The sequence below is a fragment of the Eretmochelys imbricata genome, chromosome 22 (assembly GCF_965152235.1).
Source record: "Eretmochelys imbricata isolate rEreImb1 chromosome 22, rEreImb1.hap1, whole genome shotgun sequence".
Taxonomy (NCBI): Eukaryota; Metazoa; Chordata; order Testudines; family Cheloniidae; genus Eretmochelys; species Eretmochelys imbricata.
Genome location: NC_135593.1, coordinates 3,959,653 through 3,979,756, shown reverse-complemented (window position 1 = coordinate 3,979,756; position 20,104 = coordinate 3,959,653). Strand labels below are relative to the sequence as shown.

General features: G+C 54.4%; 1 protein-coding gene across 1 annotated transcript in view; it reads right to left on the bottom strand.

Moving 5' to 3' along the window:
* Positions 1 to 11,759, bottom strand: part of ESAM (endothelial cell adhesion molecule) — a 93,461-nt gene extending 81,702 nt beyond the window's left edge. Inside the window, exon 1 of the mRNA XM_077839907.1 lies at positions 11,688 to 11,759. Coding sequence (XP_077696033.1) covers positions 11,688 to 11,730 — 43 coding nt within the window. The 5' untranslated portion in view covers positions 11,731 to 11,759. The remainder of the gene's footprint in view (positions 1 to 11,687) is intronic.
* Between the last annotated feature and the right edge of the window lie 8,345 nt (positions 11,760 to 20,104).

Sequence of the window (20,104 nt, the reverse complement as noted above, 5' to 3'; positions counted from 1 at the left end):
GGTCCACACAGAATGCTGCTTTAAATGCATGCACTACCTCAGTCTGAATTAACTTCCCTGGGTAGGCAACCCTACCATTCAAGCATCTGCCTGGCCCATGGGAAACCTTTAGCGAAGGCTGGACAGACAGACAGCAGACAGGTACCTTCTCTGCACCGCGAGCAGACAGCACAGAGATCGGACACCTGGGTTTTTAAAGCCAGGCTGATGCCCTTCTAGCCCCGTTTCCTTCATGGATTCGGCATGTCCCCTTTTCGTTGGGCTACTGGGCCCTACAGCAGCACATGGTGACCCTGCCAGGGGACCGGGCTGGGCACTGGCGCGCTAAACAGACCCGGCCGAGGTGGAGCGGGGCAAGCGCCATCACCCCCATTTCACAGATGGGGCCCAGAGAGTCACCCCAGATTTTCACAAGTGCTCAGCACCCAGGAGCTCCTATGCCATTTCTCTCTGCAGGGTGTCTCCCCCTCTCCCTGGAGGGAAGGGGGGCCTGACAGGAAGACAGGTCTGCCTGTAGAGGACATGAGATTCCCAGCTATGGCACCTTTTCCCCACTCAGAGGCTGTTGCTGGGAGCCCCAGATACTCTCTCCCAGGCACCAACTTCATGTGCAGTGCCCAGGTCAGATTCACCTACAGCCAGGGGGAGGAGAAATCCCCATCCCACTCCACCTTGCCTCAAACCCTTCCTTCCCAGCCATGGTTCTTCAGGCCCCTGGCCTCCACGCTGCCTGAGCGGAGCCTCTGTGTGCAAGACCTTTCTGCCCTCCCTCGGAGGGCCTGGAACCAGCCAGAACACGGTAACCCCAGTGGGGGCAGCGAGGTCAGTAGAGGCAGGAATGCCTCTGGAGTGGCAGCCCTAAGGCTTCAGCTGGGGGCTGCCTGCAGGCAAAGCCCTGCTGAGGTCCCTCTCTCGGACCAGCTGCGGCGCTGGTACCATCTTGGATGGCCAACTCCAATCCCTGCTGGATTCAGCCAGGCCTAGTCCAACCAAAATAACAGAACCCACGGATACAGACTGACCCAATATTAGGGCATGGCGATACGGGGCACCCCTGGCCTGAACTGCATGCAGTGAAGACAGATGGGGAATCCCCACCGCTATATTACTGGCCTCTACCCGCAAGAGGCAAATGGCCCAAGTTTTCAAGTGACCAGAGATTCTGGGAGCCCAATTTTACACCTTAACTGCACTTGATTTTCCAGAAGTGCTGAGCACCTCTGCTCTGCACATCAGGCCCCTTTCAGGGGTTTCGAGCTGGAGCCCCCCAATCACTGAACGCTTTGGAAAATACAGGTCTATACAAACGATGCACAGCTTGGTCTCCTTCCTGCCCAGGCACTCACCCCAGGGGCCTCCCCTGCCCGCCGTGTGCATTTGCTTTGCTGGGATTGGACTGGACTGCGGCGTTTTTTACAGCAGTTAACGCGGGCTAGATTCTGTTCAGTCTCTCTCTGCTGGGTTTATTTTCCTTAAAAGTCAGAATTACAGACGTGATGAGAACTCCAGGCATCTGTCAGCCCCTGGGTGGTGCAGGGTACCTTGTTGGCCAGCAAGTGTTGCCCCCCCAGCCCCCAAGAACCAGTCCACACGGGATGTAGTGCTGCAGCTACAGAGCCTGGCTCTTTAAATAAAGCTGGAGAGGCTCCTTCTTTCAGCTCTGGAGGTCCCTGGTTCAGTCCCCAGTGTCGGCCATCGTGGCAGCTGTCACACTTCTCAGTGTGCCAGGAAAGCGTCTCAGGGCCAGGGCCAGGGCCAGGGCCAGGGCCAGTTCTGTCACACAGCACAGAGCAAAGCTCCGGCCATCGCTCTAGGACACACTTACAAGAGGAGAGACTGCACGTAACGCCATAGGAGAAGCTAGAATTGAGACAGAACTCTCTATGGTTAGACTTCTCACTGCCAGGTCGCCAAAAACCTCAGCCTCCTGCATTCCTTGTGCCCTGGGGTCCTATCCACAGACATCAGCTGATAACCACATATACTGACAGCAAGTAGCTGTCCAGGGCCCCAGGTGTTTCAATAGGACAGAGCTCCTAGTCCCTGTGCACAAACACAAATTCATCCAGGGGCACAGTGGCCTGTGAGGCCCTCTAGGGTCAAACAGGGAGGGAGAAAATGGGGCTCTAGGGAGCAACCTCCCCAGCCTACTCCCTCTCCCATCCCCTGCCAGCTCCATGCTGCCTGGCCCAGTGCTGAGAACGGAGGAGTCACTCTCCCTGCCCTCGCTGCCACAGCAGCCTCCAGGGCCACGAGGTGCCATCGCAGGGCAAACCCCGCTCAGGGTCTGGGTGTGTGGCAGAGTTTGCAGCTGGCCTGGCGTGAGTATGCGGGGGAAGTCAAACAGAGCCCAGGCAGCCACTGGCATTTCAGACAACCTCCTCCCTCACAGATGGCATCCAGGCCCCCAGCACTGAGGACACCTGTCTGGCACAAGCTGCGACATGCCCAGAGGAAAGGCACATGCTCTCCAGCTCATGCTATGGCCGCTGTAGGGCATCAGCAGGATTGGGAGGGCACAGAGGGTAGATGCCACCAGCCAATGGAAATGGGCATTTGCAGGGCAGGCAGGAAATGAGAAGGACGTGTAAACCCAAAACACAGCATAACATCAGGCTGTGGCCACGGCCCCTGGCATCACATGCTACTGACGATGCTCCGGTAAATATGGAGAATCTCAGGAGCCCAGGGCAAAGCGCTCCTCCTCCACAGAGCCAGAAACAGCCTTAAAGACAAAGAGCATGATCTACCAAGTTAAGCAGAATTAAATAAAAGCCAGGGGAGAGGGTGAGCTATTGGGGTACTAGTTTCGTTACAGCCTGACGATATTGACTCCTGCTTTACAGGGTCTGGGTTTGACTGGCCAGTGCAGTAGTGATCAATGCCCTTCAGCGTTTGGCCGGGTCAGTTACCAGTATCCATAGGAGGAACTGCACTGATGCGTGTGTGCGGATTATATAACGTATCACACTAGGCGTATCATTTAGTTGCAAGTGAAACTAGGATTAGTTAACAAACCAGCTCTGACCCCATCTGGCTGAACGGTAGGAGCAAGCCTCCTCCAAGATTTTAAGCGGGGACATCATGCTTTGGATTTCTGGTCCTGAGACCAGTCGGGATATTTCAAGGTCCAACAAAAGCCTCACCATAAAACTGGAAAGGTCACAGAAAAGAGACTTCCGACATTTTGCAGTGCTTCCTAATTCCGGAGTGCACTCCCCCAATCAGATTTCCACCCTATAAGCTATTAAACATTTGGGAATTAAAGGATGAAGACGGATTTCTTTTGATGACCTCGCTCTATAGGATTAAGATGATTACGCGATGTGAAACCGAGACAGAAATTAAACCAAGAGACAAGCGCTCTCCTAGAAGCACCGGTATTAGCATGATGGACCCTTGCTCAGGAGCAAGCATCACAGGAGACCCAAGTGGGGGAAAATCCTAAAAAAAAGGACTTTGAGGGAGGCCAAAGTGATGTTTTCTGGAATGGACCCCATTATTAGCCTTTAAGAAGAGGAATATGCACTAACAGGAACCTCCCTTCCCTGACTCAGGGGCGTAGAAAGTTTGGCTGTTTGTGGGCAGTGACTATTTATAAATGAAGATATGAGGAGCTGGCCTTAGGAGCAGTGCATGTTGAGAAAGTCCCCCACTGCATTTCTCACGACCCTGGGGCAGAAGGAGCATTATACTCAAGAGAGTAAAATTCATGAAAAATGTGACTTCTCTACTCTAGATAGAAGTTGGCTGACTTGCGTTAACTCTTGCTGCGCCAAACGGAAGAAAGAGACAATTAGTTTGACACAAAGTTTAATTCTGTTGTTGCATTTTCCTTGTATTTCCAGAACAAGAAAATTGGTGAAGCACTGGGACGATTTCATCTGGAATCTAGGCTCTCAGGCAGGCCAGCTTCAGAAGTGATGCCCGTTTCCCTTACTCCATTTTTGCGTTGGTCCCTCCCCCTTTGCAGATGGATGAATTCACAATCTCTCTCTATTCCAGGGAATTTGAAAGAAAAATGAAAACATTTCTACAGACCAGGCTTTTGAATCAGCATTCGCAAGTTTACAGGAATGTGGTGATGAGGTTCTCAAACAATAAAGAACTGTCTCTTGTTACGATGGCACCTAGCGCCCCAGCCAGGGGTGGGGGCGGAGCGGGGAATGACTTTATGCTAGGCATTCATTGCACAAGGAGCTGGTTTAGCTCAATATTTTTACATTGGGGTGGAATTTAGGCTCCAGTTAAGCATAGATACGCTGCAGATATAATGCAATGCCTAGCCCCCATCCCAGGCCTTGCAGGTACTACAACCAGTGTCAATCTGGTTTCCAGGTAACTGACTTCAATTTGCAAACAAGACCATGAAGAGAGGGGCTCTTGGAAGAAACAGCAGCCTCTGGTGAGGGTCTGGGTGTCCCTGGGATCTGACTGCATGTACATTAGAGATGACTGAAAAGAGCTTTTTAGAGTCATTTAGAGAGACTTATATTTGAAGCTGAAAACCCATTACATCGATGATGCACCTGCCAGCTTCTGTCCTTAGTGCAGTGCTAGCTGCAGGAAGGGTCCAGAAACAGTGCCACAAGGAAATAACTCCAAACAGGTTTCAGAGTAGCAGCCGTGTTAGTCGGTATCCCCAAAAAGAACAGGAGGACTTGTGGCACCTTAGAGACTAACAAATTTATTTGAGCATAAGCTTTCGTGAGCTACAGCTCACTTCATAGGATGCATTCAGTGGAAAATACAGTGGGGAGATTTTTTATACACAGAGAACATGAAACAATGGGTGTTACCATACACTGTGTAAGGAGAGTGATCAGGTAAGGTGAGCTATTATTAGCGGGGGGGGGGGGGGGAAGGGGAGGGGAGGGAACCTTTTGTAGTGATAATCAAGGTGGTTCATTGCCTGCAGTTAACAGGAACCTCTGAGGAGCAGTGCGGGGTGGGAAATAAACATGGGGAAATAGTTTTACTTTGTGTAATGACACATCCACTCCAGTCTCTATTCAAGCCTAAATTAATTGTATCCAGTTTGCAAATGAATTCTAATTCAGCAGTCTCTCGTCGGAGTCTGTTTTTGAAGTTTCATCTCGTGCGGGTCTTGCCCCTTTGCTAGAAAGTACGGATCAGGCTTCGCCAGGGAGAAAACTCATTGAAATTTTAGACCCCCAAGCTACGGAGGGCTCTGGCTATGGAGTCTGCCTTGTCACAACCATCCCCCTCCCTGTCCCCCCCTCCCGCCCCCCCCCCCCCCCGGGTTAAACCTTGGAACTTTACACGCTCTTTGCGCAATGGCTCTGGACGTGCCTCAGAGCGTTACAACAGGATCATGGAAATTAGAACTGGAAATAGACAGTCACTCCCATTCCCCAGGGCCCAGTGCAGGACTGTTCCTTACAGCACAATCTTGTTAACATCCTAAGCTACTGCCACGACCTTTGGGGGAGGGGGGACTCCACAGCCTGGTGCAGCTGGCTCTTAGGAGGAGTTTCCTGATTCTCTTGTTCAATTCTCCTGTGTTGCAACAATGTATCGAACCAGGCAGTCCCTTCCGGAGAGCAGAACCCCCCCTCCAGCACCAGAGAGGCTCCGAAAGGTCCTTCCTGCGATAGCTAAAGTAGGGTAGCTCAGCATCAGTTACCACGGGCCAGTCACATGGCGTTAAACCTCGTGGGAGGGTTACACTGCATACCCACCCCAGCCTCAGAAGGCTGGCTCTATTTTACAGTCAGATCATTGCAATGGTCCAGACCGTTACTGGAAAGATTATGGCAACCAATCATCAGCCTGGGTCCAGGACATAGCCTGCCTCCCGGCCCCTGCAACACTGGAGAGCTGGTGGGACAGGCCTGGTGTCGAGGGCCAGGGGTGAAGGAAAGAAGCCAGCAGGAGGTAGGGCTGCCTGAGAACTCACCTCTTTACACTAGCGAGATAGAAACCCCACTCCAGTACACGCACAGATTTCACCAACCGTGCCAAATGAAGGAAAGTGACAGACTTCACGTTTCCCAAGTGAGCCCACACGGAATAAGATTGCCAATGCTGTGATCATCACAGATGTGAGCGCGGTTAATTCACAATTAGCTTCAAAACTTTTCAGTTGCTAAAAAGTAACTTCCTTTCCCAGCTCTCGGTGATTTCAGCAATTCCAGGGTGGGAATCTGTAGGGTAGCATTTTTAATGGGCTTAGCGCTGTCACGGACTCTATAAGCTATATCGTCACAAATCATTTATAAAGGCCCAGACACACTTACACAGTGCCCTACAAACAGATTAACCACATGCTACGTCCTGCAGATTGCCATCTAAATTAGATCAAGCCAAACCAAGACAAGAGAACATTTCAGGCAAGGGAGGGTTGTGGGAACCACAAATGGTAAAAGGCAAAGCATAGTAAAAAGCGGCACAGCAGAAATGGCGTCTATCACTGCAGCCTCCACCTGCTCTCCAAGCGGCCTGGTCTACGCTATACGGTTAGGTCGACACAAGGCAGTGTAAGTCAACTGAGCTGTGCATGTGTCTACACCAGGGATGGGCAAACTTTTTGGCCTGAGGGCCACATCAGGTTTCCGAAATTGTACGGAGGGCTAGTTAGGGGAGGCTGTGCCTCCCCAAACAGCCAGGCATGGCCTGGCCCCCACCCCCATCCGACACCCCCCCCCGCTTCTTGCCCCCCGAGACCCCTGCCCCATCCAACCCTCCTGTTCCCTGACGGCCTCCCCGGGACCCCTGCCGCGTCCATCCCTCCCTGTCCCTGACCGCCCCCCGGACCCCCGCCGCGTCCATCCCTCCCTGTCCCTGACCGCCCCCCGGACCCCCGCCCCATCCATCCCTCCCTGTCCCTGACCGCCCCCCGGACCCCCGCCCCGTCCATCCCTCCCTGTCCCTGACCGCCCCCCGGACCCCCGCCCCGTCCATCCCTCCCTGTCCCTGACCGCCCCCCGGACCCCCGCCCCGTCCATCCCTCCCTGTCCCTGACTGCCCCCCGGACCCCCGCCCCTCTCCTTCCTGCCTCCCCCCCCCCAGGACCCCTGCCCCCATTCAACCCCCGTTCCCCGCCCCGACCACCACCCCGAACTCCCCTGCCCTCTATCCAACCCCCGCCCCCTGCCCCCTTACCGCGCTGCCTGGAGCACTGGGGGCTGGGGTTGCTACAGCCGCGCCGCCCGGATGGAGCCAGCCACGCACCGCGCATCACAGAGCACCGGGTCAGGCCGCGGCCCCGCAGCTGCGCTGCCCGGCAAGAGCTCGCAGCCCCGCCGCCCGGAGCATTGTGCCAGCAGCACCGTGAGCTGAGCCTCCCGGGCCAGGAGCTCAGGGGCTGGGCAGGAGGGTCCCGCAGGCCGGAGGTGGCCCGCGAGCCGTAGTTTGCCCACCTCTGGTCTTCACTTACATTTGGCTCCCACAGACGTAAGTGCCCTGGTACGCTGACTTAATAACATCAGCGCCCAGAGCAGCGGAGTCACGGCCAATGTGGTTTGGTCAACAGGGATAGTGTAGACACTGCCTTACTTACACTGGCTGTTACTGGCCTCCACGAGCTGTCCCACAATGCCCCGCAGTGACCACACTGGTCACAGTTGTGAACTCCACTGCCCTCCCCATTGAAGCCCTGAGTATTTTTGAAATCTTTGGTTGCCTAGTGTGGTAAGCACCTGGCACTTCTCCATTGTTGAGTGTAACCGCCCAGCTGACCATGCCAGCTAGACGCTGCAGACGCGCTCCTGCCTGGAGCGGACAGAAGATACTGCATCTCCTGGGCCAGTGGGGAGAAGAGGCTGTGCAAAAAGAGCTCAGCCACAGAAACATGGACATCTACGAGCAGATTGCTTGGGGGAGGCAGGAGAACGGCTACAACAGGGGCCCGCAGCAGCACTGCGTGAGACCCAAGGAGCTGCAGCAGGAGTACCAGAAGGCCAGGGAGGCCAACAAGCAATGTGGTGCTAAAAGAGGAGGAGGAAGAGGACTTGGGGTCACATGTTCCAGGAGATTCTGCAAGCCAATGCTGCATCGGGGAAGGAGCACAGGGCCTGGAGGATCACCACTGCGGACAGCCTGGAGAAGGACGGAGTGGAGAGGAGAAAGGTGCAGGTAAAGGAGAGGAATGTGCAGGAGGAGGTGCTTGTGCAAACTGAGATGCTGTAGACTCTGGCAGACTTGCAGATTCAACAATCCCATGCTCGCGTCCGCCTGCAGCCCATTGAGAATTCAATATCGGGACCTCCCTATACCTCCCTGCCCCCAACATCCCAGGTGGCAGCAGGGGTCAGTGCATTACCCTTGCCACTCCACCTTGGGAGACATTAAAGACATTCACAGCATCACATACACTGACCTGTGAAAGCCACGGTTGGTTTATATGTACCTGAAATGGAAATGAGTGTTCTTTCCCCTTCAAAAGTTCTGTTCCCTTAATTGATTGAGTTTTGTATTTTTTTTTTTTAATTTACTGGTTCATGTTACGGAATAAAATTATATTTTTGGAACAAAATTAACCTTTATTAGTTCACAACATTTGCTGTCTGGTGCTGAGCAGGTCTGACACTCACCAATTTCCTGTTACTTCACTTTGTCACAGAACCCATAACATCATCCACAGACATTATTTATAGGTGCATTGACAATGTTACAGTCCTACGTACATAGCACTCACTACAAGATTCATACCGGGCTGAAAATGAGCAGGACCAGGCAGAGCACCCTTCAGCAACACACACTCCTCTGGCACACTATTAAAATTGTCTTTCAAAGCCTCCCTGAACCATATAGCTTCATGTTGAGCTCTTCTAATAGCCCTGGTATCTGGCTGTTCACATTCAGCAAACAGCCACTCCACCGCCACCCTTTTCCCCTGTAGCTTCACAGATATTATGCAGAACACAGCTGGCAGCTATAACCATTGGGATATTTTTCTCACTGAAGGCCAATCTTGTAAGCAAACAACGCCAGCAACATGGGCAGCCAGTGACACAGCTGTTGGGGAAGGCTAGCCTCTGACCCCTCCCGTTCTGCCCACCCTTCCCTTTTGCCCCCCTCCCCCGCAGTAGCACCCCCACCGCAACCCCAGCAGCAGCGGCCAGCCTTGGTGCGTTGGGCGGCCAGCCCAGGAGTGCCGTGCAGTTGTGCTCCCAGCCCCGGTCTCTGGGAGGCCGGGTGGTGCGGCCGCAGTGCCCACAGTGCTCCGGGCAGCCAGGCCATCCCCAGCCCCAGTGTTCCAGGTGGCGTGGGCCCGGCCCCAGCCCCAGCTGCCTTAAGTCCCTGCGGCAGTGGGAGGCAAGCCAGCCAGGGGAGAGCACTGGGATGTGCAGGAGGGGGCAAAGCATGGCTACACTAGGCTGTTTGGGGAGGCACAGCCTCCCCCTGCCTATGATACCTGCCGCCCACGGTCAGCAACCCTTCAGATACTCAAAGGCACATTTGACTGTCATTCTGCACCTGCTGAACCTGTATGTGAATTGTTCCTTGGTGCTGTCGAAGTGACCGGTGTACGGCTTCGTGAACCAGGGGATCAAGAGACAGGCTGGCTTTCCCACGATCGCTATTAGCATCTCAACATTCCCAAAGGTAATTCACCGATCAGGAAAGAACGTCCCTGCTTGCAGGTTTCTGAACCGTCCTGCGTCTTAAAGAGGCGAGCATCATGCCTGACCAGCTCACACGGACGTCAGTAAAGCAGGCTGCATCGGTGCAAGCGCTCCTGGTGAGGACGTGCACCACCAACACCAGGAGTCCAGTGTGCACATGCACCAGCCATGTAATAACCGCAGCGGCTGTACGCGGATGTAGCTTAGGTCGACATACGTTTGCAGTGCAGACAAGGTCTCTGTCTGCCTGTCCTTGCCAGCAAGAAGATATATCCAGGGGCACACACTGCACGTCTGCTGTGGGCTGCCCAGGCAGACTAGGGGCTTGTCTACGCTTAACACACAACAGCAGCAGAGCCGCGGTGCTGCAGCACTTCAGTGTATGCTTCCCACGCCGATGGACGGGGGCCTCCCGTCACCATCCTTAGCACTGTCTACACAGGGACTGAGGGCGGCGTCACTACGCCGTGCAGGGGGGTGGCTTTTTCATACCGCTGGCGGACGCGGTTACACCAGTGCAATTTGCTCGTGTTGAATGAGCCTAGAATGCAGCTCATTCTTCCAAATCTCACCCGCTGTTTGAGACAGCGGCCGACGCAGATTGATTTGGAAGACCTAGGCTGCTTTAGCAGTCAAACCCAGAAAAGCATTTTGATAACTCCATGACTGGACCTCAGAGATACACCAGGTACAGAGCACACCGAACCCCACGCTAAATCAGACAGGACTTAACAGGCTTGATGCAGGAAACTCTGGGCGAACTTTTGTGGCGTGGGTTAGGCAGGAGATCAGACCAGATCCTAACAGTGCTTGGAATCAATCTCTCATTCAGGGAGGGTCTCTAGGACTACGACAGTTAAGGTTCCCTAATGGGTCTCATTCAAACCCTGTTTTCAGTTGCTTGTAACTTTCCAAAACATTCTCCTTTCTGGTTGATATTTCTGGGGCTCGGTCTCTTTCCATAAAGGTGACTTTCCGTTTGGAAAGTTTGAACAAACCCCATTCAGGGAACAAAGAGGGACAACGCACACTCACCGCACTACAAACAACGGAGACTTAAATAGAAAAGTTTGACCCACAGCTGGGAGCAGAAAGCTCAACTTGGCCAGGGCGACAGCCTGTGCAGAGAAACACTGTGGCGTGTTTGATGAAAGCTCGGCTCAGTTGGACCCAGGTAGGGGTCCAAAGCCAGTGTACTTCTTGTGTGCAGTGCACAGGGGTAGAGCGTTTAACCCTTTCCAGGGCGGCGGGTGGTAAAGGCAGGCTATGCTGTGCACACAAGTGATGCTCAGTAAGGAAGCGGCTTGGCTACCCAGCCCTTCCCTTACCCCCTGTATTTTGGGTCCTCCGGCCCAGGCAAGGCGAACATCCACAGCTACCCTTAGACCAGGTGTTGAAAACGCCAGGGACACCCACTGTCCTGCTTCAAGGCAGGACCCAACCCGCGGGCAGCCTGGGGGCAGGGAGGCGCTGCCCCTGGGGATCCATTATTCCACCCCTGGCGCCCTCACGGGTTTTTGCCCTGCGGCTGAAGCGCCCGGGGCTGGCCCCGCTCAGAGCCATGGGACGAGAGGGCGCCCAGGCTGGCCCGGAGCTGCAGTGTCCGGGGATGGCTCCCCCAGGCGCAGACCCCTCTCCCCCGCCGCAGCAGGGCCAGGCGGACCTGCCCGGGGGTCCGGGGCCCTCCGCGGCCGGCTCTGAGCCGGCAGCCTGGGGAAGCGTCTCCAGCTGCCCGGGGGCTGGAAACTTGCGAAATGGGTCGGGTCTGCCCGGGCCGATTGCGGGGCTCCCGGTGGGGAGCGGTCACCCCAGCCCGGAGCGGGGCTGCGCCCGGAGCCAGCCCGTGCCTGGCGGGGGGAAGCGCCAAGACACCCCGCGGAGGCGCGGAGCCCCCCGATCTGGGGGGCCGGGGGCTGAGCCACGCCCGCCCCCTCCCCGCGCCTCGCACCTGCTGGGACGCCGGGCGAGCTCGGCGCTAGAGGCTCCCCTCCCGGGACCGCTCCTGTCCCTGCCCCGGGCAGAGTCCGGCCGCCCAGCCGCTCGCGATCCCCACCCCTCCCTCGGGCTGCCCGGCCCGGCCCGGCCCGGCTCACTCACCCAGCAGCGCGGCCAGCCCCAGGGCCAGCGGCAGCGGCTCCATCCCGCCGGCTCCCAGCACGGGCGGCTGCAGCGCCGCGCTCATCCCGCCGCGGAGCAGAGCCGAGCGCGGCAGGTGCCGGCGCGCAGCCCGGGGCGGGAGGAGGAGTCGGGGGCGGGGCCCGCTGCCCAGGTGGGGCGGCTCCAGCAGGTGGGGGGAGCGGTGGGGGCGGGGCAAGCCGATCAGGTCGGGGGGGGGGGCTCCCCAGGCGGGGGAGGGGCTGGTCCTGTGTCCCGGGAGAGCCCGTGGGAGGGGGGAAGCGCTGAGCCCGGCGCTGGAGGGGGGTCCCCGCTCTGGCACTGCCCAGCCAGCAGCGCCCGGGAGCCGGAGCCTGCTCGATCGTCTCCTGGTTTTGCCCCCCCCTCCCCGCCATCAGACACAAGGCTGAGAGGAGGCTCCGGGCGGGGACTCAGATCGAGCCGGGCTCTAGTCCTCTAGCCCCAGCTGCAAAACGCAGAGAACAACTTTCCATTCCCTCTCCCCTTCCGGGGGGGCGGGGGAGCTCTTCAGGGCAAGGGGGGGTCTCAGCGTGGGTGCAGGGCTTGGCACCCTGCCTCCCTGCTCAGCCCGAAGCACTGCTGGCATCCCCACATCATACACCTGCTCCTAATAATGTACCTGCTGCAGGATGCTGGCTGGGAGGTAAGCCCTCACCCCCAGCCACACTAGCTCAGGGGCTTGGCTCCCCCGTCCTGGCTGATAGCTGCCCTTCTAGGGAAACCCTGCCCCACACAATACAAACCTAGAGAGACAGGGGAGGGGTATAGCAGGTGAGCTGAGGGGCTGGGCCTGGCAGGCCTGAACTTTGTGACTTACAGGAGTGGGAGGGCTGGGTGTGAAACATTAACTCCCCTCCTCCCACCACAACGTCCCTTCTCTTTCACCCACACCAGCTGCCCCTATCCTTTCCCCAGCCCAAACGTTCAAGCCTCTCCCTGTCCCTATCTGGAGAAGAACAAGTCACTCACCACGAGCCCCTGGTCCTGCCACAAACACCCTGTGAGATCCTATTGTAGGATCAGAGTCAATAGTCAGTAGCCTTCAGGTGCTGGCAGCTGAAGGGTTCTTGAGCCTGCTGCCATTGGACCAGGCCGTGGGGGCAGCTCAGCTGGAACAGCATGTGCCGTTCTGGGCACCCGCGTTCGAGAAAGAGGACGCCGAAGAAGGGCTGCAAGGCTGCTCAGGGGAACTGAGAGATCGTGTTGTGAGGGGTGTTTCACAGAAGATGGGATCCTGGTTCCACTGAAGCCAGCCAGCTCTGCAACAGATTAAAAGGGAGGTTGTGCCCCAAAGTTCAAGCTAGGAAAGGGAACTGTTAATAAGTGTCACTCCTAGTTCACATTTTATGATTTTGGTTTGTCGTGTAGCCATTTGTTTCCAGCACACTCTCCTGTTTCCAGTGGAATCTCCGTCTTTCCTTAACTAACCCTTCGCTTGTTTCAGTACCAGGGCCATGTGTTATACAGGAGCAGCCTGGAGGCAGGCGGTAACAAGATGACTCTCAGGCCTGGGCACACAACCTAGCTAATTTTAAGGCGGAGCTTGGTAAATTTAGGAAGAGAACTATACCACTGGGCTGCCTGCAATACATGGGGCTGGACGTGAGGAGCCAGAAGGTCCATTTCAGTCCTATGTTCCTAAGGGGGAGGCTTACACAAAGGGCTCCAACTTTTGCCCATCCCACCTGGAGTTGCTGTGCGTGCAATTTCTCCTTAGTGACTGACACATAGTGTACGTAGCTCCAAGGTGTGAGCAGCTGTCCTCACACCAGCCTCGCATTCCCACTCATTTGCAGACACGCTGCTTGGAGCTGTGTTCTCCGTCTGGCAAGTTTTACTCTAAATTAAAAACAAAACAAAACAACCCTGAGACTAAACTCAACAGCACAGAGAAGGGGAAACAGCTACACAGAGCCAGCCAGAACAAAGCTTAGTGCTTCTGCAATGCCTCCACCCAGGACCTACGAGCACTTCAGAGTCTGGCACGGCTTCCCCTTAACACTGACCTACTCAGCACACAGGATCTGTCTCGCTCATAAACACCACAACTTTAGCATGAAAAAGCAAATCAAGTCCCTGATCCCCAGTGAAGACGTTACACCTTCTGCATCTATGGCAACTCCTCCAGCTGCAGCCAAAGCAGAAACATGCCTTGGTCCAGAAGTTACAATACAGTGATCTCAACCGCATGCAGTGTTGCTGTAGCCATGTTGGTCCCAGGATATTAGAAAGACCAGGTGGATGAGGGAATAGCTTTTACTGAAGCCACTTCGGTTGGTGAGAGACAAGTTTTCGAGCTCCACAGAGCTCTTCTTCAGGGCTGGGACAGGTACTTCAAACTGCAAGGTGGAACAGATTGCCTTATGACTGCAGAGGCATTAAAAGGCCCCTCTGCCTTGAACGATCCCTTATAAGATGTGCTAACTGCTTGTGCTAAATAATCTGTTCCACTCTTAAGAAGAGCTCTGTGTAGCTCAAAAGCTTGTGTCTCTCCCCAACAGAAGTTGGTCCAATAAAAGAGGTTACCTCCCCCACCTTGTCTCCCTAATGAGCTGAACTGGTATGTTCACATACCTCTCCCTGCTATCATAGACTTTCATAGACTTTAAGGTCAGAAGGGACCATTATGATCATCCAGTCTGACCTCCTGCACAACGCAAGCCACAGAATCTCACCCACCAAATGCTGTAACAAACCCCTAACTTATGTCTGAGCTATTGAAGTCCTCAAATCGTGGTTTAAAGACTTCAAGGAGCAGAGAATCCTCCAGCAAGTGACCAGTGCCCCATGCTGCAGGGGAAGGCGAAAACCCCCCAGGGCCTCTGCCAATCTGCCCTGGGGGAAAATTCCTTCCCGACCCCAGATGTGGCGAGCAGCTGAACCCTGAGCATGTGGGCAAGACTCACCAGCCAGACACCCAGGAAAGAATTCTCTGCAGTAACTCAGATCCCACCCCAGCTAACATCCCATCACAGGCCATTGGGCATATCTACCGCTAGTAGTTGAAGATCAATTAATTGCCAGAATTAGGCTATCCCATCATATCATCTCCTCCATAAACTTATCAAGCTTTGTTCTGAAGCCAGATATGTTGTTTGCCCCCACTGCTTCCCTTGGAAGGCTGTTCCAGAACTTCACGCCTCTGATGGTTAGAAACCTTCAGCTAATTGCAAGTCTAAACTTCCTGGTGGCCGGTTTATATCCATTTGTTCCTGTGTCCACATTATACCATTTCAGGCTGTCTCAGACTCCAGCCCTGGTTACACTCAATCACACTAGTTACTCAATAGCCACATGAGGATTAGAAGTGTACTTTTTAAAAATATGAAATGGTAGATTCTGTGGCAAGTTCCAGGCTGTGGAATCAAGGACTATGGGAGCTCCAGGTGCAGGCAGGCTTCTTCTCTCACCCACAGGGCATTTTTCTTCATTTCACCAGCAATGGTGAGGAGTGCAGCATAACCCCGCTCATCTCCCAGCTGGTCTCCTTTGGGGCCCAATCCTGCACTTGGAGCCACACACAGGCATGCTCTATTGATTTCAGCCAGACTCCATAGAGGCACAAAGGTTTGCAAGTGTGGATTCAATAGCAGGAGCGGGGCCTGTCTTCGCATCAGCTGCACAGACTGGGCTCAGCGGGCAGAGCTTTGCAGTCAGTGATTCATTTTGCCATGCAAGATGGGGCAGGGGTTATGGTGACAAACACATTCTTGCACCATGCTTTCCCTTCTCAGCGATAGGCAGCAGCAGCATTGGCAGGAAATCCATCGGCTGGCTCCTCCCAGCAACTGCGACAGAGTCCCACTTCTGTCGCCCGCCCCTCCAAGGACCCCTCTGACAGTGACGGGAGCAGTGACCTGTATCCCCTCCACCTCAGGCCTTTGGCTCCCCCATCCCTGGCTTCATGGCAACTCAGCACTCCTCTGTCCAGGGTCCTTGCCTGAGACCTTGTCCACACAGAGGCTTAGCTGGTTGGTGCGCAGTACTGTATGCATGGGGTTGCTGTGCCCTCTTTCAATGTCCATCAGCGTGTACTTATGGTTCAGGCTGTTTTAGTCACGGGTATTTTTAGTAAAAGCCATGGACAGGTCATGGGAAGTAAACAAAAATTCACAACCCGTGATCTGCCAATGACTTTTACTACATATCCCTAACAAACTTGGGCTGGGGGGCTGAGGGAGCTCTGTGAGGGCGGTCCAGGACCCACGCTGGTGCTGGGAGGGAGGGTTGGTGGGGCTCGAAGGCTCCCTACCCGGCTCCAACTGGTATGCCCCTGCAGCTCCTAGCGGGAGGGGCAGCCAGGGGGCCCCCGCACGCTGCTCCTGCCACAAGGGCCCGCTTCGTGGCTCCCATTGGTCGGGAACGCAGCCCATGGGAGCTGTGAGGCCAACGCCTGTGGTCATGGGCAGCGTGCAGAGACCCCTGGCCCCTCCACCTAGGAGCAGCAGGGACATGCCGATGGGAGCCAGGGAGCCCCCCCCAAAAAGGTAAGCACTGCCCCGCACTCCAACCCCTTTCGCTGAGCCCCCTCCCACACCCAAACCGCGGCTGCCCCAGCGGCTGGCCGACTTGGGCAGCCCAAACCAGCTGCTGCAGAAGTCACGGAAAGTCACGGAATGCATAACTTCCATGTCAGACACGCAGCCTTATTCATGCTACACACAGCACTGTAAGGAATTACATTGTGTGCACACAGGCATCTGCACACCGACTAACTAGAGTTAGTGCGGACAACGCCCCTGGGTAGACAAGCCCTGAAATGGACAGAGGTTGTAGCTTACAAAGACTCTCCGCCTTTCAGCATCTCTCCTAAAGGCTGCAGGGTTCTCTTCTCCTTGGGGATGTCTGTGCAAAGTTATCCAGACACAAGAAATCTTAACAAAAAGAAGAGCTATTACAGACAATGGAATTAAAAAGAAAAGAAACCATTTGCTCAATGTACCCAAGATAGCAGGGGATGGAACCTGGGACCTTTGGATCGCCAAGTGTGAATTTCTGCTGCCTGAGCAGAGACCCAGCCCCTGTGGCTCACACCCACTCACAGGCCAAGGGGTTGATCCATGGGGGGGGGGGGGAGCGCGCCACACTGTGGAAGCCTGGGTTATATCTTCATTAATGATCTGGAGGATGGTGTGGATTGCACCCTCAGCAAGTTTGCGGATGACACTAAATTGGGAGGAGTGGTAGATACGCTGGAGGGTAGGGATAGGATGCAGAGGGACTTAGACAAATTGGAGGATTGGGCCAAAAGAAATCTGATGAGGTTCAACAAGGACAAGTGCAGAGTCCTGCTCTTAGGACGGAAGAACCCAATGCACAGCTACAGACTAGGGACCGAATGGCTCGGCAGCAGTTCTGCAGAAAAGGAGCTAGGGGTGACAGCGGACAAGAAGCTGGATATGAGTCAACAGTGTGCCCTTGTTGCCAAGAAGGCCAATGGCATTTTGGAGTGTATAAGTAGGGGCATGCCATCGAGGGATGTGATCGTTCCCCTCTATTCGACACTGGTGAGGCCTCATCTGGAGTACTGTATCCAGGTTTGGGCCCCACACTACAAGAAGGATGTGGAGAAATTGGAGAGAGTCCAGCGAAGGGCAACAAAAATGATTAGGGGACTGGAACACATGACTTATGAGGAGAGGCTGAGGGAACTGGGATTGTTTAGTCTGCAGAAGAGAAGAATAAGGGGGGATTTGATAGCTGCTTTTAACTACCTGAAAGGTGGATCCAAAGAGGATGGATCTACACTATTCTCAGTGATAGCAGATGACACGACAAGGAGTAATGGTCTCAAGTTGCAGTGGGGGAGGTTTAGGTTGGATATTAGGAAAAACTTTTTCACTAGGAGGGTGGTGAAACACTGGAATGCGTTGCCTAGGGAGGTGGTGGAATCTCCTTCCTTAGAGGTTTTTAAGGTCAGGCTTGACAAAGCCCTGGCTGGGATGATTTAATTGGGGATGGGTCCTGCTTTTGAGCAGGGGGTTGGACTAGATGACCTCCTGAGGTCCCTTCCAACTCTGTTATTCTATGATATTAACATGTGTAGATTTATGCACCTCGGAGTAAACTAGAGAAGGCACTTCTCAGCTGAGCTACAGAGGAAAAAGGATACATTTCTCTGACCGCTCTGGGAGTCTCCCTCGCTGTCTAGATACCAACTGCCCCAAGCCACGTTTTGCCAAGAAATATGACTGGTGGGCAGGACCCCCAGATCCCACCCCCACCACCGTTGGGTTTTAACACCCGCATCCAGAGCACACGTGCTAGCTCGAGATGAGCAGACATCCATCTGTTCCCTGGGCTAGCAAAAGGCCTAGGCACGGATGGGTGAATTTCACCCCATGTGAACTGGTCTAGGGAGCTCTCTAAAGTAATCGCTTTGCAGCTTTCCTACCACTGGGAGAATGAATATGCCCCAAATAATTACTAGTTAGGAAAATAAACCTCCAGATGAACATGGGCAATGTTAGCTTGATGCTTAATCAGATTAGAACTGCAAAGTAACAACTTTAACATGTTCTTAAATCAAATCAGGACTTAACCAAAGCCCTAAATATGAACAAACCGATTAGATTTGTGTGGGGGCCCCAGCAATAGATTAATATATTTTATACCTGCAGAGAAATCTATTTCCTGTCCTCCTGCACCCATCCATGTCTCTGGCCCCAGTTAGCCAGAGTTCATTCCAGCTGAACCAGAGAACCCAGGGGAAGGTGGAGTCAGACAGCCCACCCTGGTCTGGGCGATTTCAGGGCACGCCCCACACCGTTTCTGCACAGCCAAGGAACACAACAAACTCAGTGCAGCTTTACGCCAGACATCATGGGCACAGCCTACCTTGCAGCGTTCATGGCCCTGGGCCTTCCTTCAGCAGGAGGCACGATGCTCCCCCATCAGTATCTGGATCGGTCTGATAACGCCTGGGCAATGGAAGAAACCAGGTAATCGGGTGTTCTAGCGAGATGGGGTGTTTAGGCACACCCTGGAAGGGACCCCACCCCAGCACTGTCCACAGGAAGTGGCTCCACCAAGCCAGCCAGTTGCCTGGGTTTTGGAGGGTTCTCATCTGGAACTCAGGGAGGCACTGCCAGCTGGGAGGGATTTAGTGCAGCTGAGGGTATTTAGGAACCAACACCCTGAAGAAGGGTGCCCTGCCAAGGGAGCTGTACTCCCCAGGGCTGGAGCATCAAGGCACCGGAGCAGCTACTCTGCGGGGAGTTGTACGGAGAGGACAGGCAGCTGCTGGGACAGACGTGTGCATGCATGCAGGCGCAGGGATAAGGGATGGGAAATGGGAAACCAACTTCCTTAGAGCCATAGGCCTTTCCCCAACAGGTGTGATTTACACCCGCACAGAGGGGGACTGTTCAAACCGGAGCCTCTGCTGACCTCATTCCACACTGGCCCTGTGATAGCTAGGTACAAAACACCAGATGAACAAGTTGTCCTGGAATATTTGAACAGACAAAGTGTGTTTTTTAGTGGTTGCCAGCCATCTCACTAGAGAGTGCATAACTTGTGCAGTGCCCCCCATGCTGCTGGCCTCCAGCGAGGTAACAGTTGATGAGTTGCACAGGCCTGGAATCTGGTCTGGTCTAGTCCGGTCCACAGATGTGAATCCAGATTAACTCCTGAAGTCAATGGATTTCTTCTGGTGCAGCTGAGACCAGGCTCTGGCCCAACATAAGCCTGTAGCACGGCTGGGTGCTTGTTTAAACCTGAACGAGATCCGGCACTGGCTCCCCTAAGCTTTGTGAGCAGCAGAGACAGATCATTCTTTGCAGCCGGGCTCCCTCTGCTGGAGCCAGTACAAATCATGCAGGATCCAGTCTGGCTGCCTACACCTTCCATTGAGCTCAGCAGGAGCAGAGGTTGCCAGGCAGAGGCCCTGAGCACCTCCCAGGCCCAGTAGAAAACCTATAGTGATGAGCTGGAAGAGCCGGTGAGTTTAAAGCTGGGTGGGGACTACTTGAACATCAGCTCCTATCAGCTGTTTTTCCTTGCTACACTCATCTCTTCTGACTCCTATGGTTGGATGGAATTCTCTGGTCTGTGTGGTGCAGGTCAGATTAAATGATCATTGCGATCATTTCTGGCCTTAAAAATCTAGATTCATGGCTTAGAAGGTCAGAAGAGACCACTGGGATCATCTAGTCTGATCTCCTCTAAAACAGAGGCCAAAGGATTTCCCTCAATTGTTTATTTGAACTAGAGCAGATCATTTAGGGAAAAAAACAACCAGTCTTGATTTTAAAATTGCCAGGGATGGAGAATCCACCCCAGCCCTTGGTGAGTTGTTCCAATGGCTAATTACCCTCACATAAAGAACCTTATTTGCAGGCTGAATTTGTCTGGCTTCCACCTCCAGCCACCTGATC